This window comes from Staurois parvus, unplaced genomic scaffold, assembly GCF_062004578.1.
Source record: "Staurois parvus isolate SC_StPar_1 unplaced genomic scaffold, SC_StPar_1.0 ptg000018l, whole genome shotgun sequence".
Classification (NCBI taxonomy): domain Eukaryota; kingdom Metazoa; phylum Chordata; class Amphibia; order Anura; family Ranidae; genus Staurois; species Staurois parvus.
In genome coordinates, this window is record NW_028317814.1 from 16,231,781 (window position 1) to 16,259,717 (window position 27,937).

The following is a 27,937-nucleotide window of genomic DNA, read 5'->3' on the forward strand; positions in this document are numbered from 1 at the left end:
TCCCTTGAAAAAGGGGGATGGCTACTCTTAAGAGATGTAATTCTTAAACACTTCCTCCAATTTGGATGCACATACCCTCAAATTAAACCTGAGTGTATGCACTTTCAGCTCATATCCATTATATAACTAGAGCTTGAATATGTATTGGTAAATACCTGAAAAAATCTAAAATTGTGCCTGTGTCCAAATATTTATGGACCTTACTGTATATGAAGACAGGACAGGTCTGTGATCTTCTGCCTTTGATCTTGTGTCAGCTATGATTGTTCTAAGTTTACGAATAGCTACACTTCAGTTTAGCTTTTTCTGTGTGAGTAATAGAATCCTGTGCTGTGTAAGCCTTTATTCGCTGCAGAAAGTTTTGCATATCACTCCAATGGTACCACTTAAACTCCAAACTTGGAGAGTAAAAAAAAACCCATTTGTGCTCGTAACTGGTCTTTTAGTTAGACATAAACTTTACAAAAATGTGATAAATAACAAAAACATTGCAATATTTTGTTATAGGTTATTTTTATACATTAAGGAAATATAAAACTGGTACATATCAGACAGTCCTTTCAGCATTCTGTAAAACCCTGACGTTCTAGTCTCCGAAGTATTGTCCACTCTCCTGGAGGACTGGAGGCTCCATCTCTTCTCTTTCACTGAGAATGTTGCTTGGACCTTTTTTTGTTAGCATTTTATTGGTTGATTGCTGTTTCTACTAATCCATGTTAACAGGTTTATGACATAAAAAGTGCCAAATTGTTGTAGTATAAATGATACTGAAGGAATGCACAATGTGGAGTTAATATGCTCTCCATTATAGAGGATATCCATCTTAAGACAGATCAAGAAGATATGTGCAAATGCAATATTGAACATCGCCAGGTACCAATCATAAGCTGGGAAAATGCTGTTACTTGTATCCCAAATGAGTCCAATAGCGATAACTCCTATGGAGTCCGACTTTATATAGGTGGTTGCATGAGCAAAGCATCTTTAAATAATGTGAGTGTGCCCCCATCTTAGAATCAGGCTTTGTGTTATGTTCTTCTCACATAGCTAATTAAAATGACTCAGATTTATCTAGTGAACACTCATGGATTCATTTGCACTTCACGTTCATTGAATGTTTTTGAATAAAGTTATATAGATTAATTGTTATCATCAGACAATGCTCGTTCATTGCTATCATCAGCATGGAGACTCAACGTAATCATTGTCTAGTCCTCTGCGGAAACGAGCAGTCAGTGTACGGCTGATGACAATGACACGGGGAGCCATGCAGTCCTCGCGCCGGTGGAGTATGTTCCATATGAGGATAGCAGCTGCCAGAGTGGCCAGAAGGCAAGCACCGATGTCTAGATAACAAGACCAAGATAAATTGGTGTGGGGGCCAATGCGGTAGAAGGTCACCAATCCAATGACCAGAACAAAACCTGCAAGGGGATAGAAATGATGCTGGTTAATTTGCAATTCATATGTTTCTCAGTCAGTCAAGATATAGCTTTTCATATTTTGGATTTTTTTTTTTTTTTAGAATTCCCATACAGATTTCAAGACTTAATTGTAGAGTTTTGAGTTTTTTTATAGAATAGAGAAGGGTTAGAACCAATGTCAAAATGATATTGTTGTCTGAGTTCCTGCTGGGAAGAGGTCCTGTCACTTTAACTCACGTGGTCACTAGTATAGAGAGACAGTCTTCCCAAAAAGGGACATAAACAACAGTAAAAACCTGACAGTGGTGCTGATCTTCTTTGACAGATTTAATAGCTATAAATTGCTACTCTCACTCCATATACCTGTGTTCACTGTCTCTCTGGTGTTAGAAGTTAGGGGGGGTGATCCCCTAAATTGAGTCACAGACAGCAGCATACGTTTTGTGGAGACGAAAATGATAACAAAAAAAATCTTTCTTTAGGGGTTGACTTGAAGGTGATTACCTGACTTGGCAGAGGAAAGTGTAGCTGCCATAGCCTTTCAAGGCATGTCTGCATTTCTTTTGACAGTGACCCGATCCTGTGGAAAGTTCTCTATGTCACTTAGACCTATGAAGTTCCTCAGATCCAACACCACTCCAGGCCACACCCTTTTTAGCAGCAAATGTCTTCCAGAGTTTCCAGCATGATGCCATACTAACTAAAACAAAAATGTTATTTGCTAGATTTTCACTTTTTGAATACATTCTATGATTTCTATCAACAAAGCAACTTGCATGAAAGCTAAATATACTTTGATTGTGTACTCCCTACTTCTGAGTACACTGCCCACTGTAGTTAATAAAGGAGGCTGAGCAGAGAATGCCACAATGAAAATTAGACTCAGTCAATAGGTAGGTAAGTTGCCATTACATTAATTTTTAGACTCAGCTTAAGGTAACACTTGAATTAATCTTGTATGGGCCTCTTATAATGCTGTGTACTGAAGATCTCTGACTTGGAGGAGGAGGGCCTGCATTGGGGACCAATCAGGTGTGTGCAGTGCACATGTTATGGCAAGGAACATGTTGACAGAAGGTTAGAGTTAAAAAAGCAATTGGATGAGTTCATCGGCGTACTGCAACTTCTTCATTATCCAATTACAGGCTAGGGACAGGGCGGAACTTGAGTTCACTGATGTAACTGAAGTAGAGAAACTTCAGGTCACAATCTGGGTGGACAGTGTTACAGGACTGACTAGACAAGAATTACAAATCCTTTAACAATGAAAATAGTTATCATGAATGTAGTTGATATGCTTGTCTTAAGGTGAGCTTTAAAGCGGAGCTTCACCCAAAGTTCAGCTTTAAGGCCTCCTCCCACTCCTCTTTAGCAAATGGCACTTTTTTGGGGGGTGGGTAGTGGAGCGGGCACCTGGTTTTGACAGGTACCTGTTCCCACTTCCACTTGGATTGACTAGGCAATCGGAAGCGGAAGGTCTCCTCCCTCCTTCCCTCCCCGCATTCATCTGGGGCACGTCACAGGTCCCAGAAGACTGCGGGACCATTCACACTTCACAGCGTGGCTTGCACATGTGCAGTGGGCACTGGGCTGTGAAGCCGTAATCTCTCTCAGACGGGTGCCCACAGTTGATATGCCGGCACCAAGGACGGAAGCCCAATGGAAAAAACAGCCTGGATGAGCACATCGCTGGATCATAGAACATGTTGGGTGTCTGTTTATTAAACGTAAGCAGCTACAGTTTTTGTAGCTGCTGACTTTTAATAAACACAAATATGAATAGAGCTCCTCTTTAGGTTTCTCAACAATTCATAATTGTATTTTGTGTGTGCCACAAAGATAGGGTATTTTAGGGAAGGTTGTCACAGACTGCAAGAACTTAAGTTGTACAGCGTTGAGAAAAGAAGGCAAAGGAGAAAAATGACTGAAAACTTTAATTACAATAAAGTGGTTGTAAAACGCAGACATGAAATATGAACAAAGCATATCCATGGTGTGTACTTGTCTCAACCCAGAGCACTATGTGCCATCTCTGTTTGCTACCTTGTTCCTTTGCTATCTGCATGAGTCGCTTTTGACAAGTTTTCCTGACACCCAGGGATAGAGTTACTAAAACTGGTGCACTCAGAATCTGGTGCAGCTCTCCATGGTAGCCAATCAGCTTTTAATGTCAGCTTGTACAATTAAGCTTTGGTAATTATTATTATTATTATACAGGATTTATATAGCGCCAACAGTTTGCTCATTGCTTTACAATATCCAATATTTACATGCCCAATCGTTGGCAAACTCATGCAGGCTCCACCTCCGCAACATCTCCAAAATACGTTCGTTCCTAATCCCAGACACTACTAAACTACTCGTCACTCCCTTATTATCTCACGTCCGGACTACTGCAACTCCCTTCTCACCGGCCTACCTCGTCGCAGACTATCCCCGCTTCAGTCTATCCTGAACTCAGCGGCCAGACTCATCCACCTTACCAACCGCTCCGCATCTGCCACCCCCCTCTGTCATTTCCTCCACTGGCTCCCGATTGCCCAACGCATTAAATTCAAACTACTAACACAGACATACAAAGCCATTCATAACGCTACCCCAAACTACCTCACCGACCTGATACCCAAATACCACCCTACCCGTAATCTTCGCTCCTCACAAGACCGCCTACTTTATAGCTCCCTGGTCTCCACCTCCCACTCCCGACTGCAGGACTTCTCCAGGACTTCCCCCATCCTCTGGAACTCACTACCCCAATCCATCAGACTGTCACCTACCCTCCTCACCTTTAGGCGCACCCTGAAAACCCATCTCTTCAGGGAAGCCTACCCCGCCCTCACCTAACAGCCGATCTCCTCCTACCACTCCATCCCCCACAGCCACTTCCTCCTGTACCACTATCCCCTCCCTCCTAGATTGTAAGCTCAAAAGAGCAGGGCCCTTGGCCCCCTTGTGTATTGTATTGTTACTGTATTGTCTCATGTACTGTCCCCCACTATAATGTACAGTGCTGAGCAAACCTTTTAGCGCTATATAAATACTGTATAATAATAATAATTATAATATAACGGGAGACAATACAGCAACAGTACAGTTCAATACAAGAGGGCTAGGAGGGCCCTGCTTCTTGCAGCTTACAATGTAAGAGTATAAAACCTGGAAGTTGATTGGCTTCTATTCAGAGCTGCACTTGATTTTGCATTCTCAGGTTTTAGTAAAAAAACCCCCAGAGATAAAAAGATGATAGGGGAGGGAGCTCCAGCACACAGCCTGTGACTGAGAGCCTAAGGTCTGTTCCTGCACTTGACGGGGAAGGGAGGGGGGGGCAGGAGTTTCAGCGGGGGACGACACAAAGAAAGGGGATTGGGGATACTGTGTGCAAAACCATTGCACATAGCAGGTACATATAAGATGTTTGTTGATGAAAAAAACAAAAAACAATTTAGGCATTTACAACCATTTAAAAAAAAAAAAAATTGGTCCATTTGGTCTTTGTTCCATCTGCACCGTTTTGGTGACCTCAACTCTGTGTGCCATTTTCTGCCTCCCCCACTGTCCATTTAGCATTGGAACCCTTAGGTTCCTTGAATCTATGAATGATTTCATGCTAGGACTACAGCTCAGGGCTGAGAAGCGGTGATCACCAGCAGTCTATTCTCTGCGTTTGGCTGCGGTTATTCTGCCTGTTTTTATTGGGAAGGAAGCACTCTGTGTTGTTATTTTGTCTCTCCCTGGCACACAGCAGCATGCACACTCCCCAGTGCTATATTTAACCTGCCCCTAGCTTCCTTTTTTTGTGCTGCAGTCTGATCTGAACGCTGGGCCGAGGGACAGAGACTGGAGGGCGCCAGGATGTCCCCATACAGGAGGAGGAAATGCCTGTTACTACCTGTTATGCAAACTGGGCCTTGAAAGCTTGGGACATGAAAAACTGATTGAGGTGCAGGACAGAAAAACTGTTGAGGAAGCAGCTTAAAGGGTCCCGGTGCAAACCCTACTGAGATAATGGAAACTATTTTAATTACATAAACTAGTGGGCCTGCATTCTAAAACTGCAGGTGTTCATGGATTCAATACCAAGAATTGATAATAAATCTTTCATCGGGTTCCCTGCATTTTATTATGATTTTTTTTCCTGTAATGCGTAGGAGTATATTTGTGAAGACTGAGCAAATATTTGTAATCATTCTCCAGAAAAATTTGTCATAGTGGATATTTCAGAAAATCATTAAGAACATCAGAACTGTGGTTTAAAAAAATCTGGTGAATCATTTATTGGAGAGTAAATTGGAATTGTCAGCAAATCTGACATTTGACCCTTTATTTAAAAAAAAAAAAAAAAAACAACTTATTTAACCACTTAAGCTCTGGAAGAGTTTATCATGACCAGGCCATTTTTGTTATTTAGCACTACGCTACTGGTAATTGTGTGGTCATGCAATGTCGTATTCAAGCAAAATTTGTATCTTTTTTTTTTTCTCAGATAGAGCTTTTTGGGTGGTATTTGATCACCACTGGGTTTTTTTCATATTCTGCAATATAATAGAAAAAAGACCGAAAATTTTGAAAAAAAAATACTTTATAACTTTCTGTTCTAAAATATACCCAATAAAAAAAATTAATATTAAATTTCTTCATAAATTTTGACCAAAATGTATTCTACTACATGTCTGTGATAAAAAAAATCCCAATAAATATATTGATTGGTTTGCATGCAAGTTATAGCTCTTGCAAACTATGATATACACTATATTACCAAAAGAATTGGGACACCATTCCAAATCAGTGGATTGAGGTGTACCAATCACCTCTATGACCATAGGTGTATAAAATCAAGCACCTAGGCATGCAGACTGCTTCTACAAACATTTGTGAAAGAATAGGTCGCTCTCAGGAGCTCAGTGAATTCAAGCGTGGTACCGTGATAGGTTGCCACCTGTGCAATAAGTCCATCCGGAAAATTTCCTTGCTACTAAATATTCCACGGTCAACTGTTAGTGATTTTATAACAAAGTGGAAGCAACTGGGAACAACAGCAACTCAGCCATGAAGTGGTAGGCCATGTAAAATGACAGAGTGGGTGAAGCGCACAGTACGCAGAAGTTGCCAACTGTCTGCAGAGTCAATAGCTAAAGACTCCAAAACTTTGTATGCCCTTCAGATTAGCACAACAACAGTGCATAGAGGGCGTAATGGAATGGGTTTGCATGGCCAAGCAGCTGCATCTAAGCCTTACATCACCAAGTGCAATGCAAAGCGTTGGATGCAGTGGTGTAAAGCATGCCGCCACTCGACTCTAGAGCAGTGGAGACGTGTTCTCTGGAATGATGAATCACGCTTCTCTGGCAATCTGATGGACGTGTCTGGGTTTGGCAGTTGCCGGGACAATGATACTTGCAAGACTGCATTGTGCCAAGTGTAAAGTTTGGTGGAGAGGGATAATGGTGTGGGGTTGTTTTTCAGGGGTTGGGCTTGGCCCCCTAGTTCCAGTGAAGGGAACTATTAAGGTGTCAGCATACAAAGACATTTCATGCTCCCAACTTTGTGGGAACAGTTTGGGGATGGCCCCTTTCGTGTTCCAACATGACTTTGCTCCAGTGCACAAAGCAAGGTCCATAAAGACATAAATGAGTGAGTTTGGGGTGGAGGAACTTGACTAGCCTGCACAGAGTCCTGACCTCAACCCAATAAAACAACTTTGGGATGACTTAGAGCAGATACTATGATCCAGGCCTTCTCGTCCGACATCAGTGCCTGACCTCACAAATGCGCTTCTGGAAGAATGGTCAAACATTCCCATAGACACCCTCCTAAACCTTGTGGAAAGCCTTCCCAGAAGAGTTGAAGCTGTTATAGTTGCAAAGGGTGAGCCAACTCAATAGTGAACACTACAGACTAAGACTGGGATGCCATTAAAGGTCATGTGCATGTAAAGGCCGACTTCCCTATACTTTTGGCAATATAGTGTATATTCTGGAATTTTCTTTTCATACTACTGATGATGATCAGCGACTTGTAATGGAACTGCGATAGTATGCGGGAAGTCTGACTCTAACTGATGCTGGGGGGAACTGACTATTGCCTCTGACATCACCAGTGACATTAATACAGTGATCAGTGATAATACTATACACGGTCACTGTACTAATGACACTGGCTAGGAAGAGATTAACATCTAGGGTGATCAAGGGGTTAAATGTGTGCCTAACTATGTCTAATATGTGTAAAGTGTGCTGCTTTTTATTATTACATCTCTTAGTATCTTATCTCTGCTTTGCAGGGATGAGAAACGGGGAGATCATTCCCTCTGTACAGAGCTCTGTGTTGATTGTCAACACAGAGCTCTGGGCTGTGATTGTATACAGCTGATCAGTGGGTCCTGGACATGAATTATTGGCCAGGACTTGCTGACAGGCTCCCGCTGTGTACAATCACAGCAGGAGTAGGTGGGCAGGGGCATGCAAGTGTTCCGAAAACCCAGAAACAGGCAGCGACCTGTTAGTCAGTGATCCTGGATACAGTTTTCTGTTCTTGATGTTTTGTGTATCCTCTGCTATATAGCAAGCTGTGTACATGCATTTCCAGCCTGGTCACCAGAAAATGTTGTCCACCAGGCAGTCCTTCTAAGACCTCACTTCTGATCACAGCCAGGTATAAATGGCTGACTTGTTTAATGCCTTTGGTTATTATGGTAGGGTACAGACAACATGTTTGGGGGAATTTGGGCTCCCTTCTTCCTCAAAGCTTTTGGAAATATATCTTTTTACTTCATTGTGCTGTGTGCCTAATGAAGACTGGCATCTGGGTATTAGAAGATCATACGGTTTGTTTAAATGAGGTACAGCTGGACCTGATTTTGACACACCATAGAGCCTCTTCAACCCAGATTATAACCAGTAAAGGCAATAAAAATTTACTGACTTCTATCTGTACCAAGCGCTTCTCACAACACACGCATACATCACTTAGAAACATAGAAAAGTGACAACAGAAAAAAGACCAAGTGGTCCATCGATTCTGCCTGTTTTTTTCTTTGTGTGAGCATAGATCTATGTCTGTCCTAAGTATGTTTCAATCCACTTACTGTTGACTGACTTACTACCTCTGTTGGAAGTCTTTTCCAAACATCAACCTTTCAGTAAAATTATACTTTCTAAGATTAGTTTTGAACTTTCTTCCAGTTAGTTTAAAGTCATGTCCTTGATTTTGGTATCATATTGAAAATCTTGCCCTCCTGAACCTTAATCACCTCCTTGATGTATTTAAAAGTTTCAATCATGTCTCCCCTTTCTCCTTCTTTCCTTCAGACTGTACATGTTTTATCCCTCAGACCTTTCACCATTTTTGTTACCCGTCTCTATACCCGTTCTGTCTTATCAATATCTTTTTGTAAGTGAGGTCTCCAGAACTGGACACGGTATTCTAAATGAATACTCTCACTAGAAAGCTATATAGGGGAATCGGGACCTCCTCCCTCCTGCTGGTGACACCTCTAGTGATGCATCCTAGAATTCTATTCTCTTTTTCCACTGCCTGGCTCATTTTGAAGTCATCTGAAAAAAGTACCCCCAAATCTTTTTCCTCTGTAGTGCTGGCCAATACTGTAATCCCAACATTGTACTCTCTCAAAGGATTATTTTTCCCTATGTGCATTTGTTTACATTTAGAAACATTGAACTGAATTTTCCACTGCTTTGACCAGTCTTCCAGCAATGGTAAATCATATTCCATGTTACAGACACTTACATAGATATCAACTCTATTACACGCCTTTATATCATCAGCAAAAAGACATACTTTGCCAAAAATAACTTTAGTTACATTACTTACATATAGATGACATAGAACAGGACCTCATTTACAACCACCCTCTAGCATCTATCTTTTAGCCAACTATCTACTGAACCACCCAAGGGTTAGGTCCTAGCTTTTACAACTTTTGCATTAGATCACTATGTAGAACTTCATCAAATGCCTTGCTGAAATCAAGATATGCTATGTCCACACCACCACCCTGGTCCAAAACATTGGTAATATAGTCAAAGTTCAATCAGATTAGTCTGACATGATCTGCCCTCAGTAAAGCCATGCTGCTTTGGATCCAGTAAGTTGTGTGTTTTTAAGCAATCAATGATCCTTCTTTTCAGGAGTGATTCCATTAACTTGACTACAACTGAGATTAAACTCACTAGCCTATAATTGCCAGCTTCTACCTTGCTGCCCTTCTTGTGGATTCTTGAATTCATACTATTCACTTACTTAAAAAGACAATGATAAAATATTGGATGCAGTGCAGGAACAGGAGGGGCATCTATTCTTTTGAGTGTTGTTAAACTTTGCCTTCATGCACAGGGGCATGCAGGGCAGTACAACTTACCTTTTGGGCATATTTCCCCTCCCAGAAGTCAGAGGTGCTCCATACAGCCTCCTACAGAAATCAGTGGCTGTATATGGTATATAGAGTTTCTTGATTAAACACACGCATGCATATGAATGTATGATCCTGGACGCAGACTGTCTGCATCCAGGGGAGTACGTACACATGTGTGAATGCAAGTTCCAGTGTATACCTGTATACAGGTATTAATTTCTATGGGCGGTTGTATGCAACACCTGTGGCTCCCCGGTGAGAAAATACACCCAAATTTCTTGTTGTACAGCCCCAGGAGTGTGCATGTGCTTCACATTGTTGTATAAGGTATTTTCCTGTATTTTGTAGAATTATGGGTTTCCAAGCAGTTGCATAAAAAAACAAACATTTGGCCTGTTTATGTATTAGTTATTAGTAGCAGATGTACTTACTTGCAAGTTGAAATACAGCAGCGATGGCTTCTTCCCACCACTGGGAATCCTGGGTAATAATGGGCAGTTCCACAAGTCCCAAGAGGAAGATGAGCTGTCCGGCAGTCAGGGCAACTGTGGCAATCAGATTACAGGCCCTCATCATGTCAAACTGCACTGTAATGGAAGAAAGAACAGGATATGTTATATCAATGCTTCAATTATTTTCCTAGATTCTGCTTTTGCTCATCTTTATGTTTTCTGGTATAAAAGTACACAAATGTCATGTTTCAGTAGGCACGTTTCTGCTCAGTGCTGCTCACATTCATGTACATACATAAATTCCATCCAGTGTTTACCTAAGACTCCAGAGACTGTGAATGTGAAATGTTCTCCTCTGTGGCATATGACAGCACTCAATGATGCTTTACTGGAAAAGTTTCTGGTATTCCTCCTCTGTTAAAGCTTGAATACATGTAGAAAAATTCCAGACAAATGTACAAACCTACAAATATAGTTTAGCTATATATTCATGTAAAGTGAAATACTTACTTTTCATAAAGAAAATGCTGCTCCATATTTCCTCCAGTGATGCTCACACAGGCAAAATGCCTAGGCATTTCATCATGTGATCTATGTTAAAGGAGGACGACTAGAGTTCAGCTTGCCTGCTACTCTCTTCTCAGATAATACCATATGACAAAATGCTTTTACGTCTCTTGCACATGAGCGCCGTCTGTTCATTCTCCATTGGGAATGCTAGACTGATCCCCTACTGTGTTGGATCAGAACAGAAATTGACCACATATGTTCTGTGGTGGAGGAAAAAACCCATTTACTCCTTATGGTTGTCTGGATGTAAATGGCTGTGGATCCACTTATATCTCTTTACATCCACTTTTGCAGACCTGGATGCAAAGTTATTGTATTTGGTCTTTTGAATCTGAAGAGCCTGGATGTGAACAGATCCATTTATATCCCGCCGAACATTGGGATACATTTCAGTGCATTTTGATCTGTCTAAATCACAAGTTAAAGCCAGGCTAAGATTCTGTGGGCGCCTTGCCCAAACCCATAACTGCATACCGGATAGTCTAGTATAGTGGGCCGGCCAATTTGCCCATGCTGTTTTAAAGATACCAACTGATGTGAAACTCTTAATTTGCCTAATTGTATGCTCGGCCTTCTACACTTTTAAGATGCTTACACAGTTTACTACCACACCTTTGATCCTCAATATGTCATAATTTGTTCTTTCAATTACACTGTTCAACAGGTAAAAAGTTTTGGGCATAAAATTAGCTAATCTTACATAATTTTGGGGTGCTGAAACCGAAAATGACCCTAAAAAATGTTGATTGGCTCTAGTTTCCATGATATATTCACCCATAATGACGTAAGCCATTCAAAATTATGATGCAACTTCAGCTGCATATTGCGCAATTGATACTGGTGACCAATAGAAAATTGCATGTATACTGAGATGATGCAATATTAGCCTTTAATTACATCACTTCACTGCATAAAAGCTGCAGTATCTGTAGCTGATTGTAGTTCAACAGCGTCTTTACATTTCGTTTTATGCTTATATAGGCTACTCAGTAATGCCTCGAACTTGTGTGAATAAAGCAGATAATTTCTGCTATATCTGCGGTGAAATAACTTTTATCTCACAAAAAAGGAGGATAACAGGAATGATTAAGAAAGCCTACAACTTGTATTTTGGCTGCAAGATAGGAGACCAGGACAAGAGCTGGGCACCACATATATGCTGCAATTCTTGTGGGACGGCACTGGAGCAATGGTTGAATGGAAAAAAGGCATCTATGCCTTTTGCTGTGCCAATGATTTGGAGAGAGCCAACAGATCATGTTAGTAATTGTTACTTTTGTATGGTGCCCCCAATTGTAAAAGGGCTAAATAAGAAGAAAAAGTTATCTGTGGACTATCCAAATATTCCATCGGCAATACGTCCAGTTCCTCATGGAGAGGGGCTACCAATTCCTAAAGCACCAGAATCCTTCGTGGTTGAGTCAAGTGAGGAAGAACCTGAAGCGTGTAGTCACGTGCAGTTGTAAGAGATAGCCCTTTCCTCGAATACAAGAGAAAAGCCAAGAGAAGCAAAACCGACACAAACTGAAGACAAAACTAGTGAGAATCCTAAGTATTAAAATGATTCAACTTAGCTTATGGCTATAATTTTTCTTGGTAATCCTATGCAATATATTATGCCATTTAGGCTTTGTTATGTAGTCAATATCACTTGCTTTATATTTGTGGAAAGACATCTATCTATATAATTATTGTGCATTATGTAGTCATTACGCCTATAGTAGAAAACTTTCCATTTACAGAAAAACTAGAGCCAATTGACAAATTTCATTGTTATATTTGAACTCAGAATGTGAAATTCATTAAGAAATGGATCCTTTTGTTTCCAAAACTGGCAAAAAATAAAAAATTGTTGAACAGTGTTATGAGCTTTTCTCATATCCCTACACTTATTGTTACTGGCTTGATACCTTTTCTTTTTTCTAAAGTTCTGTACAATATGGCATTTTTGTGTGAAACTGCCAGATATTATTTTTCATGTTGATGGCTTGTTTTTGCCTGTATGTACTTTTCATTTGTACAAATGAACGGAATTACAAAAAAAAAAAAAAAAAAAACAGACTAAGGGAATGCCCCTGTGACTGACAGTACACCCTCCCTCCCATCTGTTTATATCTGCTTTTGCAGACTTGGACGCACATTTATTGCATTCGGTCCAACAAACCTGGATGTAAACAAGCACACATTCTTTGACATGCAGCCACCTGTAGAGATGCATAGTAATCTGATTTTGATCTGTGTAGTCATGGGTCAAAAAGTGTGATGGAACTCCCGTGTGAAAGGGTCTAATATTTGTGTATAGCATAGTATGTATGTATGTATATTGTATTATTCTCAATTTTGTACAAGTCTGCTTGAGTACATCCCTGCCATATCACAATTTACAATAACTGAATCATTTTTAGAAAATCTGTACTTTTTATTCCAAAAAGCAGCCTTCCCCAATTGTCAGACTGCAACATTAAAACGTTTGTTAAGTCATTTGTTTTCTTTTAATATATGGTTATATTACCTGCTCTGTGTAATGGTATTGCATAGAGAATCCCTAATTCTCCTTTACTGGGATCCCCCACCAGCACTCCTGGTTCCTCCTTATCTTGGTGTACCACCATAGTAAGCTGCTTCGTATTGTGACATACCTGCAGGCTCACCTCAGAGCTGTGCTGCCTGTGTTTAAAAAAACAGACAGTGAGGCTCAGCCCCATCCACTGCTCCATCGTCACAGAATTTGACTGACAGCATCGGAAGCCAATGGCTCCCACTTAGCAAAGCCTGTGAAAGCAGGGAGAAGAGGAGAAAGCCGCAACAGACAGGCACAGTGCTGGATCAAGATTGGGCTCATAAGCCTAAGGGGGTGATACACATCCTGAAACATATTTTACCTTAATTCAGGCACTGCATTAAGGTAAAAAAATGGTTAGGCTTTACAATCACTTTAAAGGAGAAGTATGGCCAAAACTTTTTTGGTCATACTTCTCATGCGGGTCACAGGAATGCATTTATTTAGGCACTCCTGTGATCCAGATTCAGCTGACATCACAGAGCTGGTCCAGGCTCTGCAGGGATCCCGATAATAACGTCAGGATCCAATCAGAAGCCTGACAGGTAATAGACTCAGCCTTTCAGAGCGCCACTGAGAGCACTGAACCAGCCACTTGTGCCTCCTCCACAGCACAGTTCTCCAGTGAGCACTGGAGGGGCAGAACAGAGAGCCAGTAACTGACAGTCACTGCTGTCTGCTCCATGAAGACTGAGAACTGAGTGATCAGTGCTCATGTGATTGCACAGTTCTCTGGCTTAGAGCTGGTGAGGGACAGCTACAACATCAATTCACATAGGTGAGTATGGATGTTTGTTTGTTCTGCACTTCTCTTTTAAAACTTTGTAGCAGGTTGCAAGCTGAGAGTCTGCAATTAGGGCTGATCAGTGTCAGATATTTTTGAACAGAGCCAACACAGACATCAGGATTTTTATGATTGTGTCATCTTTGAGCCAGCATCTCATTCTAGGAAGTAGATATTAACTATGGATGATGCCTGAACAAAGAGCTCCATCCTTCTTGTAAGATTAGCAATTGAAAGCAAAGGCAGGGGGAATACTGTGATCTTTGTGAGATGTAAGAAATACCTGTAGGTTATTTTCGATTATACTGATCATGTATGTACTTCTGATACTAGGTCCATTCTAATTGACATTTAACATTTTAATCATTACGTCACACAAACTTTTTTAATTAAAGTCTGCTGTAAAAAAAAAGAGAAGGTAACTCTCATAAGGAATATGCCACTTACAGCATTCCTGACCTTTCTTTATTTTTTAAACTTTCAATAATGCCGGATAGTACAGTTGTTTCTGTGCTTTGGACCCTGTGTCTCTCATACACAGAAGCTGTACAGTCATTCATTTGCACTGCCTCTTCCCTCATCCATTCACTCAACTGCCTGTATTCTGTGAACTATTCAAAAATACAGTAAAGCAAGATATATCTGGCTTGAATTAAAGTGTCAAAATTTAAAAAGGTTAGCGATTCCTGGAGTTCTGCTTTAAATGTAGGCTAAAAATTAGGAAATGTCTGAAATCATGACTTGGTGCAAGACAAACAATGAACCCCTGTTATAGTGGTTATCAGCCTATGAGGCATGGGTGCCTAAAATTCAACATTATCAAAGGGCAGAACATAATGTTCATTGTGTAATGCTAAAAAAGACAGTCAGAGACTCCGACATACTAGAGGAAGTAATAGAGACCGTTGACATACAGATTTGTCAGACGTCTGTGGGAGACCTGGGACTTATTACCACTTTACAAACCTTCTCACTACAGACTGATGGGATTTGAGGGCCACATAACAAGTACCAAAGGCCCGCATGTAACCCTCAGGTCTCAGGTTGGGCACCAGGGCTGTAGTGGGTGTAAAATGTAAACATTGGTTAAGGGGCTGAAATGCAAATACACAAGTGATGCTCTATAGTAATTTCCTTTGCTCCTCCCCTTCCTGCTACAAAAAAGTTATGTACTGAGGAGAATAGGGGCTGGGTCAGCACATACAAAAATTAAACACTTCCTGAAGAGGAGAGGACTATGACTTGCAAGAAGGAAAGGGCTGTTCTAGGGCTCTATCTGGGGTAGTCAGATTTTCTAACATGTTCAAGGGCACATGGCAAGTGAATAAGAATAGTTTAAAGAAGGGAAAAATTCTGCACGGAAGCTGAAATTTAGGTTAAACATTACTTGTAATGAATGATGAACTTACATTACTTGTAATGAATGATGTCCCATGATGTGCAGGCTGCTTGTTTCTGTAGAAATCTTCGCTGCAGGGCTGCCCTGTCCTCTTCCTGCTGCTTGGCACTGTAGGGGTGAACAGCTTCAGGTCTCTGGGCTCAGCTGCCCTAAGGATGATCCAATGGAGACACACCCCCTTCTTCCTACTTCCTCTTGCTCCCTTGAGAAAATCTTTTTTTACTGATTACACTGCTTGAAAAATGATCTGTGAATGGGGGAGAGTTTGATCGGTCACAGGATGCTCCCCCCCATTCAGAGACAGTTTAACAGGCAGTGTAATCAGTGAAAGGATTTTTCTCAATGGAGAAAATGGCAGGAGGCGGCAAGCTCCTGTCAGATCATCTTTAGTGCAGCTGAGCCCAGAGACTCGAAGCTGTTAACCCCCACAGTGCTGGAAGTTCAATAGGAGGAAGAGGACAGGGCAGCCCTGCAGCGAAGATTTCTACAGAATCCTGCAGCCCGCACATTGCAGTACATACTTTGTTACAGGTAAGTAATGTAACTAAAGCTGTAGAGAAAAAAATGTTTTTAGTTAAATTTCAGCTTTAAAAATACTCGTGTTCTCTGTGCTTTTGCTTGCAATTTATTAAAATTGGTGATTGGCACTTTTGATATTTAAATATCATGAGTTTTTCTGCGTTTCTTCATTAGATTTTAGCTGCGTTTTTGCTGGGTTTTTTTAGCATTTGTGTTTTTTAAGCGTTTTTTTTTACCAAAAAAATAATTTTTTTTGGATCAAAGAAAGTCCACAAACGCCAGTGTGCTGCGATTTACCGTGTTTTTCAGTGTTAGACCCTTTTTAAGGGTAAAAAAACTCCTCTAGAAACCCACTAGTCCTGGGGGTTTTTTTTGCAGTCAAAAAATGCCCCTGCCAAAAATATCTATAAGTCACTCTGCAGCAGTGGAAGATGGGACTTGTAGTATTTCATCTACAGATACCTATGAATGGATCTGTGAATGAATGACAAGACTGGGCAAGCCATGCACAGCCATACCTAATTCCAAAACAGGAAATGGGGACAAATTGGGGACAGACAATCACAGCAGATATGAATGTTTTGTCCTCCTTTTTGAATACACCGGTAAGTTTTATAGGATTTTCTTTAACTCTAAGCAATTCACCAAATGATGACCCAAGTTATAAGTTTCTGTAGAAAAGACACACAGTGTGCTTTCGAAGGTACTACAGGCACACCCCTGCACATCTTACTTGTTACATACAGTGGATATAAAAAGTCTACACCACCGTTAAAATGTCAGCTTTCTGTGATGTTAAAAGATGAGACAAAGATAAATAATTTCAGAGCTTTTTCCACCTTTATTATGACCTATAAACTGTACAACTCAATTGAAAAACAAACTGAAATTTTTAGGGGGGGAGTAAACATAAAAAACTAAAATAATGTGTTTGCATAAGTGTGCACACCCTCCTTTAACTGGGGATGTAGCTGTGTTCAGAATTAAGCAATCACATTCAAAATCATGTTAAATAGGAATCAGTACACACCTGCCATCATTCAAAGTGCCTCTGATTAACTCCACATAAAGTTCAGCTGTTCTAGTAGGTCTTTCCTGACATTTTCTTAGTCGCATTCTACAGCAAAAGCCATGGTCCGCAGAAAGCTTCCAAAGCATCAGAGGGATCTCATTGTTAAAAGATCAGTGAGGAGAATTGTTACAAAAGAATTTCCAAGGCATTAGATATGCCATGGAACACAGTAAAGACAGTCATCATCTGGTGGAGAAAATATGTCAACAGTGACATTACCAAGAACTGGACGTCCCTCCAAAATTGATGAAAAGACCAGAAGAAAACTGGTCTGAGAGGCTGCCAAGAGGCCTACAGCAACATTAAAGAAGTTGCAGGAATATCTGGCGGTAGAGTGTCAAGACGGAAGCCTTTTCTTACAAAGAAAAACATCCAAGCCCGGCTACATTTTGCAAATACACATCTGAAGTCTCCCAAAAGCATGTGGGGAAAATGTGTTATGGTCTGATGAAACCAAGGTTGAACTTTTTGGCCATAATTCCAAAAGATATGTTTGGCACAAAAACAACACTGCACATCACCAAAAGAACACCATACCCACAGTGAAGCATGGTGGTGGCAGCATCATACTTTAGGGCTGTTTTTCTTAAGCTGGAACTGGGGCCTTAGTCAAGGTAGAGGGAAATATGAACAGTTCCAAATACCAATCAATATTGGCACAAAACCTTCAAGCTTCTGCTAGAAAGCTGAACATGAAGAGGAACTACATCTTTCAGCTGGACAACGACCCAAAGAATACATTCAAATCAACAAAAGAATGGCTTCACCAGAAGAAGATTAAAGTTTTTGAATGGCCAAGCAGAGCCCAGACCTGAATCCGATCGAAAATCTGTGGGGTGATCTGAACAGGGCTGTGCACAGAAGATGCCCTCGCAATCGAACAGATTTGGAGTGTTTTTGCAAGGAAGACTGGGCAAATTTTGCCAAGTCAAGATGTGCCATGCTGACAGACTCATACCCAAAAAGACTGACTGCTGGAATAAAATCAAAAGGTGCTTCAACAAAGTATTAGTTTAAGGGTATGCACACTTATGCAACCGTATTATTTTAGTTTTTACTTCCCTCCACCTAAAAGATTTCAGTTTATTGTTCAACTGAGTTCTACAGTTTATAGCTTACATTAAAGGTGGAAAAAGTTCTGAAATTATTTATCTTTGTCTCATTTCTTTACATCACAGAAACCTGACATTTTAACAGGTGTGTAGACTTTTTATATCCACTGTAGTACTGGATAAAAATATTGGAAAAAAAACCCTGAGAAGCTCTACTAAATCTCAAACCTGAAAGCTGTAGCACAGCCCAATTCAAGCTTATAACCTTTATATTCCCAGCAGCTAAACAAATCTTTGTTAAAGTCCAGGAATCACTACCCCAACTGTCCTACAAGTTGAAAGGAAGATGTTGAAGTATCTAGTCAGTAGAAAATTAATCGCAATACTCTGACTGTGTATAAGTTCCACACTTTGGACACCTTGGATAACTTAATATATGTCCCCGGATGTAGAAAAGATGTTAACAGTCATTTAGTTGCATGAATGAGTAGGGGATAGGGTTCCCCCAGGCACTCCCCTCATCTCCCTGTCCCACTTATCTACCCCTTTGCCTCCAACCCTGAACCCCCGCCTCCTAATTCTTTCATTCACTAAAGCTGGTCATACATGTCAAGACCTATCTGTACAAGCAAAATCATTGATTCTCCCAGACATGCTAAGTAGCCTGGATGGATGACTCTATAATGCCAGCTATGGCAACCAATGGCTTGAATTTTGGCCAGTTCTGTAGGAAATAGGCAAAATTCGAGCCAAGTTTGGTTAGCATAAGAGTTGTTCTTTGCTAGGGTTTACATACAAATTAATAAGATTACATTGTATACCCAGCCAAAACTTTCTGTGGCTAGTGTGGAGAAGGATTTGAACTATCTGTCGATTATTAACTGTTAACAAGAGATTTCATCAGACAGAATGTGAGCATAATGGGTAATGCTGACAGGGTCACCCATGGAACAAATTTAAGCCAATTTAGCAGGAACTGGTCAAAATTTTAACCATGTATGGTCAGTTTTAGGCTAACCATACATCTCTAGAGTTCTCTTGTGGGCTAAACAGCATGGATGGAGGAATCTTCAGTGCTGGCTATTGTATTGAGACAGCCACAGTACTTTTGGCTGTCTGAAAACCCAAACAGTGACGGTTTCTCATAGGATGTTGTTCAGCTGACAATTTCCCACCTGGATCCTTCAATTTTGCCATTAAAGTTTGTTTAGGTGGGTGGTGCTAGCATGGCCACTCCAGCACCAATTTTGGATGATTCAGCTGCAATTTGTGTGTAGCCAGTTCTCTCTGCTTTTCTGTTTTCTAGATATTGTTTTTTGATCCTGACCACAAGTTATGAGCACAATAATCAACAGTCGAATGGCCAATGGCAAGTCAAAAAAGCACTAAGTAATGCCTAATTCACTTGTATCTTGCCTTGTAACCTTGCCTTGCTTTCTAACTTGTTAGAGATTGTAATTACTACGGAATTTAGCTACTTCTGCATTGTGCACCCATATACCTTCTCAAACATAATAAAAACCATTGTAGAAAGAAAAGACGCACAATGATCATTCACACACGGAGCTGGCTTGGAATGGTTGGCCTGTGCAGAGCGCACTATCCTCTAACATGCTTTTTACAAAGCTGCACACTGTTTTACACACTGCTTTGTACATGTGGTATTTGACCTTTGGGGGAGCAGTGGAGGGGGAAGGAAAGTGGATGATGAATGTTTTATTACTAGTGACCTAATGCATGCTGTGCATTTTCGCTGTAACTCTTTCCTGGCTGACGAGGGCTGCACAACTTTACCACTTTCTTTTTTTTTTTTATAACTAGGTAAATAATGGATGGGAAGGGGTTAAATCCTAAACCACTTTGGATAGGGACTAGGCCTCCTATCTCCTGGGTGTTTGATGGACATAAAGTAAAATTTTGCACAGCTGTAATCCGAGATGTCTCGGGTAAATTCCTATAGACATTTTTCTGTAATTGGTTTGAACTAATTATGCTGGTCTAGACGCACCGGGCATTATTTAAAGTAGAAGTAAACCCAATCACTAACAGTTCATTCAAGCTTTAACATGTTGATGTAATTTCATCTAAAGTCCTATTTATTATTATATCTTTATCTGCATTTTTCAGTAAAATATTACTTTGCAATGCTGCCATGATGATTCTTGTTCAGTCACTTTCCAGGGTGACAATGCATTATCCATCTTCCAGCAGAGCTCAGGTGCTGTCAAAAGAGACTACAAGTGGTCATTTTAACACACATTAGATAGGCATATTCCATTGTGCCTAATTTGTGCTCCTGCATTGTCATCCTTTCACATGGGTTTAAAGAGAATATATTAAAAGTTAGTAGCTACAAATACTTTAGCTACTGACTTAAATAAAAAGACACTTACAGTGGGGAAAATAATTATTTGATCCCCTGCAGATTTTGTAAGTTTGCCCACTTACAAAGAAATGAAGGGTCTAAAATTTTTATCATAGGTGTATGTTAAATGATAGAGACGGAATATCAACCAAAAATCCAGAAAAAAAAACACGATACAAATGTTATAAATTGAGTTGCTGTTCAGTGAGTAAAATAAGTATTTGATCCTCTACCAACCAACAATAATTCTGGCTCCCACAGACTGGCTATGTGCTCATGTAGTACACAGATTAGTCCTGTCAATTTAAGATGGCGCTCCTAACAACAACTCGTTATGTGTATAAAAGACACATGTCCACAGAATCTCTTTCTTGGGCACCATCATGGACAAGACCAAAGAGCTGCCAAACTACATCAGGGACAAGATTGTAGATCTGCACAAGGCTGGAATGGGCTACAAGACCATCAGCAAGAAGCTTGGAGTGAAGGAGACAACTGTTGGAGCGAATATTCGCAAATGGAAGAAATACAAAATAACCATCAATCGCCCTCGGTCTGGAGCTCCATGCAAGATTTCGCCTCATGGGGTAAGGATGATAATGAGAAAAGTGAGCGATTGGCTCTGAATCACATGGGAGGAGCTTGTGAATGATCTCACCAAACAAACCATTGGTAACACAATATGCTGCCATGGATTGAAGTCCTGCCGCACCTGCAAGGTCCCCTCCTCAAGAAGGCACATGTACAGGCCTGTCTGAAGTTTGCCAATGTACATCTAAATGATTCAGAGAAGGATTGGGAGAAAGTGCTGTGGTCAGATGAGACCACAATTGAGCTCTTTGGTATTAACTCGACTCACCGAGGGTGGAGGAAAAAAATTCTGACTATGACCCTAAGAACTTAGCAGTATATATGAGGATGGATGTCGCTCAAACCGATCCTTAGGAGTCAGAGAGGAACAAGATGTAGTAGGATGGCCTTAGCCGTCACTCTGGCCACGCCCCTCTGACGCATTTCACTTTGCTCATAGGGGGCTGGGTCACAGTGACAGCTAAGGCCATCATATTACATCTTGTTCCTCTCTGACTCCTTGGGATCGGTTCTAGTGGCATCCATCTTCATCTATACTGCTAAGTTTCTGTAGTTACTTGGGACGCTGCTCCCATCTTCTTTTCTCTGCCAGTGAGGTGATATTTGTTTGCTGTCAGCCTCCAGCGGCGCCAGAAGTACACCCACAGATCTTATTACCGTAAGAGCACCATCCCTACAGTCAAGCACAGAGCTGGAAACATTATGCTTTGGGGCTGTTTCTCTGCTAAAGGTAGAGGCCGACTTTGCCACATTGAGGGGCCAATGGATAGGGCCATGTATTGTAAAATCTTGGATGAGAACCTTCTTCCCTCAGCCAGAACACTGAAGATGGGTCATGGATGGGACTTCCAGTATGAGAATGACCCACAACACACCGCCAAGGCAACAAAGGAGTGGCTCAAAAACAAGCACATTAAGGTCATGGAGTGGCCTAGCCAGTCTCCAGACCTTGATCCTAAAGAAAATTTATGGAGGGAGCTGAAACTTTGAGTTGCCAAGCAACAGCCAAGAAACCCTAAGGATCTAAGATCTGAAAAGAAGAGTGGACCAAAATCCCTACTAAGATGTGTGCAGACCTGGCAACCAACTACAAGAAACGTCTTACCTCTGTGCCTACTTACAAGGATTTCTCCACCAAGTACTAAGTCATGTTTTGCTTGGGGATCAAATATTTATTTTACTCAATGAACTGCAACTCAATTTATAACATTTGTATCATGTGTTTTTACTGGATTTTTGGTTAATATTCTGTATTTATCATTTAAATTACACCTATGATAAAAATTATAGACCCCTAATTTCTTTGTAAGTGGGCAAACTTACAAAATCTGCAGGGGATAAAATAATTATTTCCCCCACTGTACCTGTCCAGGGATTCAGTGCTGTCCTCATCCAGGTCAGTTCTTCAACGGTCTTTGGGTCCCTGGCGCCAGCATGTTTGCTGTGGGAATCTGGCTGTGACTCCTTGCAGCTGCACACTGCGCATGCTCAAGCCGCTTTGCACTATGTGAATGGTCCCTGCAGCCTCCAGGGACGTGCCCCAGAAGGCTGCGGGCAAAGGGGGGTTGCAAATTCCTCCTCGGTTTACCTAGGTGATCCGGGCTGAAATGGGAGCGGTACCTGTGAAAGCAAGGTATCCGGTCCCCAAAACAAATTAAATATGCCAATTCTGGTAGAGAAAGGGGGGGGGGCATAAAGCTTAACTTCCCCTTTGGGGCGATGTTCCCTTTTAAAGTTGCCATTTTAACACACAACAAGCAGGCATGCAAAGTACAAAAATAATTGCTCCTGAGACTTTTTAGGAGGTGACGACACAGTAATTATATATATATGGGGAAGACGTAAATATACATGTTTGGTTAGTCACTCATGGTACAGAGATAATAATTTTTCAAGAGGTACACAATATTGTTTTATCAATAAATTCAGTTCAACCATTGGAGCACATCATGGTCCTAATGTGTTTCATAAAACACAGTTCACTTCATCAGGAGTTTAATGTCTCTAGCAGGTTGCCCAAAAATTCCAGTTTTTTGACAACCCACAAAAGGGGAATGAAAAGTCAAAAACTGGAGTTGTCTTTCACGAGTGCCACGGATATGCGGATGGGGGGCAAAACCGCAAACCAAGAGTGACAAAGCAAGGCTGCTCAGTTACTCTTTAAATGCAGCTGGTTGGACTTCATCTGGAGGGCTATGGTTGCTGCCCATACCAATACCTTTTGACTCATTCAATGAAATAATGCATGGAGCAAAATATAAATGATAGTGCCCATAGTAGCCAATCAGAAGCTATGTTACACCAGTCTGTATTCAGTAAAGTTCATTTTGATTGGTTTCTTTTGCGATACTCCAGTTTGCACTCTGACTTCGCTCCTGAGCAAGCCCACTGGTCATCTTATAGCAAGTGATGCTCTAAATGATTTCTAGGGACAATTGTTAGTTATGTTTTTGTGTATTAGCTTGTTACTGTCAGTACTCTCATTCACATGGCATACTAAATGCCCAGCCCAGGAATGTCGGTGGAAATCTGTGACAGCTATAGATTGTTTTTTTCATCATTTCAATTCAGTACAGGAAAATGACAGGGAAAGGGGAAGTTCCTGAATGCAACAAAAACTGTCAGTGCTTCAGTTTATTTTACATAAGGCTTACTTGTGCTTATTCAGTGAATAATGCTAGAGAAAGTACATTAATCAATAGTATCCACTCAGAATTCATTTAACTGAAAGCAGTTAAGCAAAAGTAACTGAAGTAAAAGATGAATGCTGATTGGTAGAGTACTGCGCTTTTCTCCATGCACTGCATGATTATAATTTTATAATAGTGTTGTGTGGTTTCTTTTATTGGGAATTTGTCAGGATAGTGATATAGGAGCTGCTATTGAAGACTTATTTAAGGTGCAATTTCTCAGGCTGATTCATATCCTTGATTTAATACTTTAAGCGGTTTTAAACTCAAAAGCAAAATTTGTTATATTACTGCTTAACAATTCTTATATGTGATGGCTACATTAGTTTTCTTTTTTAGGCTTTCATTCTTTTATTTTCACCTGGCAATCTGACCAGTAAGTCTGTTAATTTTCAACAGAACAAACTTTCAATTGTAGCTGGTAGAGTGTTGAAACAAGCCATTGAAAACTGACAGGTCTTCTTACAATGATCAGCTTTTATTTATTCATATAAAACCTTTATCTCAAAAGAAAAAAATGTTGTAGCTGCAGTGTGAGCTGGAGTTTGGCGTCCGTTTGTTAGTGCATCTAAATCTGCTAGTACATCTAACACTCTCTCCCCCCAGATTATTATTATTATTATTTCAGGTACTTATATAGCGCCGTCAATTTATGCAACACTTTACATATATATTGTACATTCACATCAGTCCCTAACCCTCAAGGGGTGTACAATTAGCAATGCTGCTTTCTGCTGTGCCTCTTGTGCTTCTTCATCCAGAGTGGGGCACTCTAATACAGGAGGTATGTTACTGGCCAGATCACAGGGTGAAAACAGAGGGAAAAAAAGCCTAAAAAAGAAAACTAATACAGCCACCGCATGTAAGCATTGGTAAGCTGCTCTATATTAACGTTTTGGTTTAAAGTTCAATTTCGCTTTAATCTAGCCATACACAGAATTCTCTCATTCATCCCAATCAATAGGAGAAAAGAGTAATCTGCTATGCCGGCTATTGTATTCATGCAGCCACAGCACCCGCGGCTGTCAAAATACCTGAACTGTTACTGCAACTGATTGGATGTAGGCACTGTTCACCACAATTTTCCACCTGAGGTCTTCAATTCAGTTTGAGTTTTGTCAACTTGAGTGGTTCCATCAGGGCCACCCACAGCTCGGATTTTATCTGATTCAGCTGGAGCTGTTTATGGCCAGCTTGGACAAACATGTGCTTTTCAGGTATCCCAACACTAGATATACTAATGCTTGTTCCAGGCCGTTGACTTAGTCAAGTAGAGAATAAAGACTCATTCCTGGAGCTTGCACCTTAAGGAACAAGTCATTAATGGGAGCTCCCATATTTATGCCGTGACACACATTCCTTTAAGAGCCCTTTCACAGTTATGTAGTGTTTTAACGCGTGTTATGTTAAGGCAGCGCCTTTTTTTTATGAATGGGCTGCCAATGTACACACCAGAAGACACACATGACACTTTTTCCACAGCAGCACATCACAATGCAAGGTATATACAAAAGCTAATACTCAGCCAAAACTTGTAAACAGAAATAATTGCTAGTCTGCTGCCAATTCTACCATGTAAATAATAAGTGAGGCTTGTAGAACTAGAGTGCAAGCAAGCAAATCAAGCACATTTGCTAATGTAAACTTCCCCTTTTTTCCTTTCTCCTGTTGTTCCTAAGCAGCTCTTTATGGACATAAAAATTCCTGTTAGTGCAAGTACATTTGTAATTACAGTTATGTACAGACAATGGACTCCCAGCATATGAGGTTATATTAAACAGGGCATACCCAGCAACTTCAGCAACCTTTTTAGATATGATGCTCTCTGGTCAAGCTGAAAACTGACTGGCAGAAGTAAGCAGTAACATGCAAATGGATGTCACAGATGCATCCTTTCATGTCACTTTGGAAAGCTTTACAGCATCTTCCTCTTGCACTTAACACATTTTGTTTTGTATGTAATCCATAAAATAAAACAGATTGTAACCCAGCAGGAAGACCACTTCATTATTTCTGCAGCAGGTGTGCTGAAAATGCCAGCAAAAAAATTTCACTAGTGGAGTGGATTGACTCATCAACTGAAAGCTAAAATATCAGTTTCAGGTGGAATGAGCTTTTAAATAGCTGCAATTTTTCTATATGGCACTCCATAATATCAGCAAACTGTATAAGTTTCTATAATCTGTAACTGGCTAGTCTTTGTGACAGCAGCACAAGAAATGAGGGGAAGCGTCACTGGTATAGGAAAGTAGAGATTTATGATCCAGGGAACATCAGTATACCTTAGGGGATCAGGAAGGTTTTTTCCCCCCTGTTGGTATAAATTGCACCATGCTTTAAGTGTTTTTGCCTTCCCTTGGATCAACAGTTGGTATACAGTTCTGTATTTGGTGGTTTTCAATGTATTTATTTATACATTTTTTGTATTGGTTGAACTAGATGGACTTCTGTCTTATTTTTCAACCTAATTATGTAAGATACAGATAATAATAATTAACTCTCAGAGGTTTTTACCCTTCCCAATATGAATGAATAATAAAGTGCTTTATTGCAGTTTGTATCCCCCTGGAGAGTTTTCCCGTTGCCTCCTGTCCCAACATGAAGCAAGGGGAAATCTCCAAGGGGATCCAGACTGCAGGTGAAAACTTGACACGGATGGTGTCTCTGGCCCACTCTGTCCAAGTATTGACTGCTTAATGTCAAAAGAAAACTATAGACACAACAGTATCTAAAGAATGTTTCTAGAGTGCTGATAGCAGTTAGGAGAGCATTCCATAAACACAGGTAATTGTTTCTTCTTCCATGCCACAATATTAAAATACTACTACTTGGGCGCAGTAGAAACTTCTTTTCTTGGGGGCACAGTAAAAGAAAACAGAACAAAATATGTAATACAGTTGGCAAAGGAGGTGGTTTCACTCCACAACCTGTCAATTTCAGGTTGATAAAAAAAAAATGACATCATTTTAAGATGACATAAGGTATGCCAATAGTCATTCACAGTAAATTTTTTAAAATTTTAATGTGACATTTATTTTGAAGTAATACCCGGCTATAAAGGATTAGCAGACAATTTCTTATGCTGGAATTTATGAATAAAACAATTGTAGGGTGAATATTTAAACACTTATAATTCTATACTTACACTTGACTGTGTTCCGAGATTCCTGCAAGCCAGATGGCTCTGACCCCCAGCCAACTGACTGGCACACTCTCTCATCTGACTGTCCGGGCCGGGTGCTTACCCCTCTTCCTGACAAGCACATCTTCCACAGCCCAACAGTACGCTTACGTCCTTCCTCCATGGTTTGGTACACCCAGTTTGGAGTGAAGGCAGCCACATTATTCAGGATAAGAGATACCAGTGCCACCGCCACAGCCACTGCCACTAGTTTTTGCATGCCCATCGCCTGTCACCACCAAAAAAGTCCACTTAAGTAGGACGAGCCCTGCTGCACGGCACAGGGTCAGGAGCAGCTAGAGGACATCCCCACTCATTTTGAGAGGCAGGATCCCCCCAGGAATGGCACTGCCAGGCAAGCTGGCCTAAAAGTCCCATGAAAGGGAGATGCAATAGGAGAGATTCCAACAATGATTGTTATCCGCTCTATCCACACTCCTGCAATGCAATTTCCACCTCCTCCACTCGAAGATGCAACTGCATTCCCGTCTGGACCCCACCAACTAAGAGCCCCCAGGAACAGTGGAAATCAGACTCTCTTCTTCCCACGCCCCAAGAAGATAGATGTGTTCCAGATGTGGACCTTTTCTGTCCACTCACAAACCAAGGGCTTGCCTGTTAAAGTCACTCAAAGAGCAGAGGTGCAGTAGCCTGCAGATATGGAAGGAGCATTTCAATGGAAAATGTAAATTTGAGAAGTAAAAAGCCCTGGATCTCCTTGCAGCAGCTGGAGGATGAAAGCCGAGAGCTCAATAGTCTGTGTGTGTGTGAGAGATGGACGTGAGTCACAGAGGGAGAGAGAGGCTGGGGCAGGCAGCAGCTGATAGGAAGTTTTTGTTTTACGGATATATATATTTTTGGCATGGGATTCTGTAAATTTGTTTCCTAACTGTCTCTCTCAGAGCAG

General features: G+C 40.8%; 2 protein-coding genes across 2 annotated transcripts in view; one reads left to right on the plus strand and one right to left on the minus strand.

Moving 5' to 3' along the window:
• The window catches only part of IFT140 (intraflagellar transport 140), a 168,298-nt gene that overhangs the window by 72,988 nt on the left and 67,373 nt on the right, over positions 1-27,937 (plus strand). The window lies entirely within an intron of this gene.
• TMEM204 (transmembrane protein 204) lies at positions 422-27,923 on the minus strand. The gene is made up of 3 exons (XM_089682709.1): positions 26,995-27,923; positions 10,227-10,382; positions 422-1,424 (listed from the first exon to the last, which is right to left on the minus strand). The coding sequence occupies exons 1-3, from the start codon at positions 27,254-27,256 to the stop codon at positions 1,180-1,182; spliced, it is 663 nt and encodes a 220-aa protein (XP_089538835.1). The 5' UTR covers positions 27,257-27,923; the 3' UTR covers positions 422-1,179.

Coding starts and splice junctions, on each gene's coding strand:
- TMEM204 (XM_089682709.1), bottom strand. CDS start 27,256: ATGGGCATGCAAAAACTAGTGGCAGTGGCTGTGGCGGTGGCACTGGTA. Junction 10,383..26,994: donor ATCTCGGAACACAGTCAAGT/GTAAGTATAGAA, acceptor CTTCCATTACAG/TGCAGTTTGACATGATGAGG. Junction 1,425..10,226: donor TGCTGTATTTCAACTTGCAA/GTAAGTACATCT, acceptor ATCCCCTTGCAG/GTTTTGTTCTGGTCATTGGA.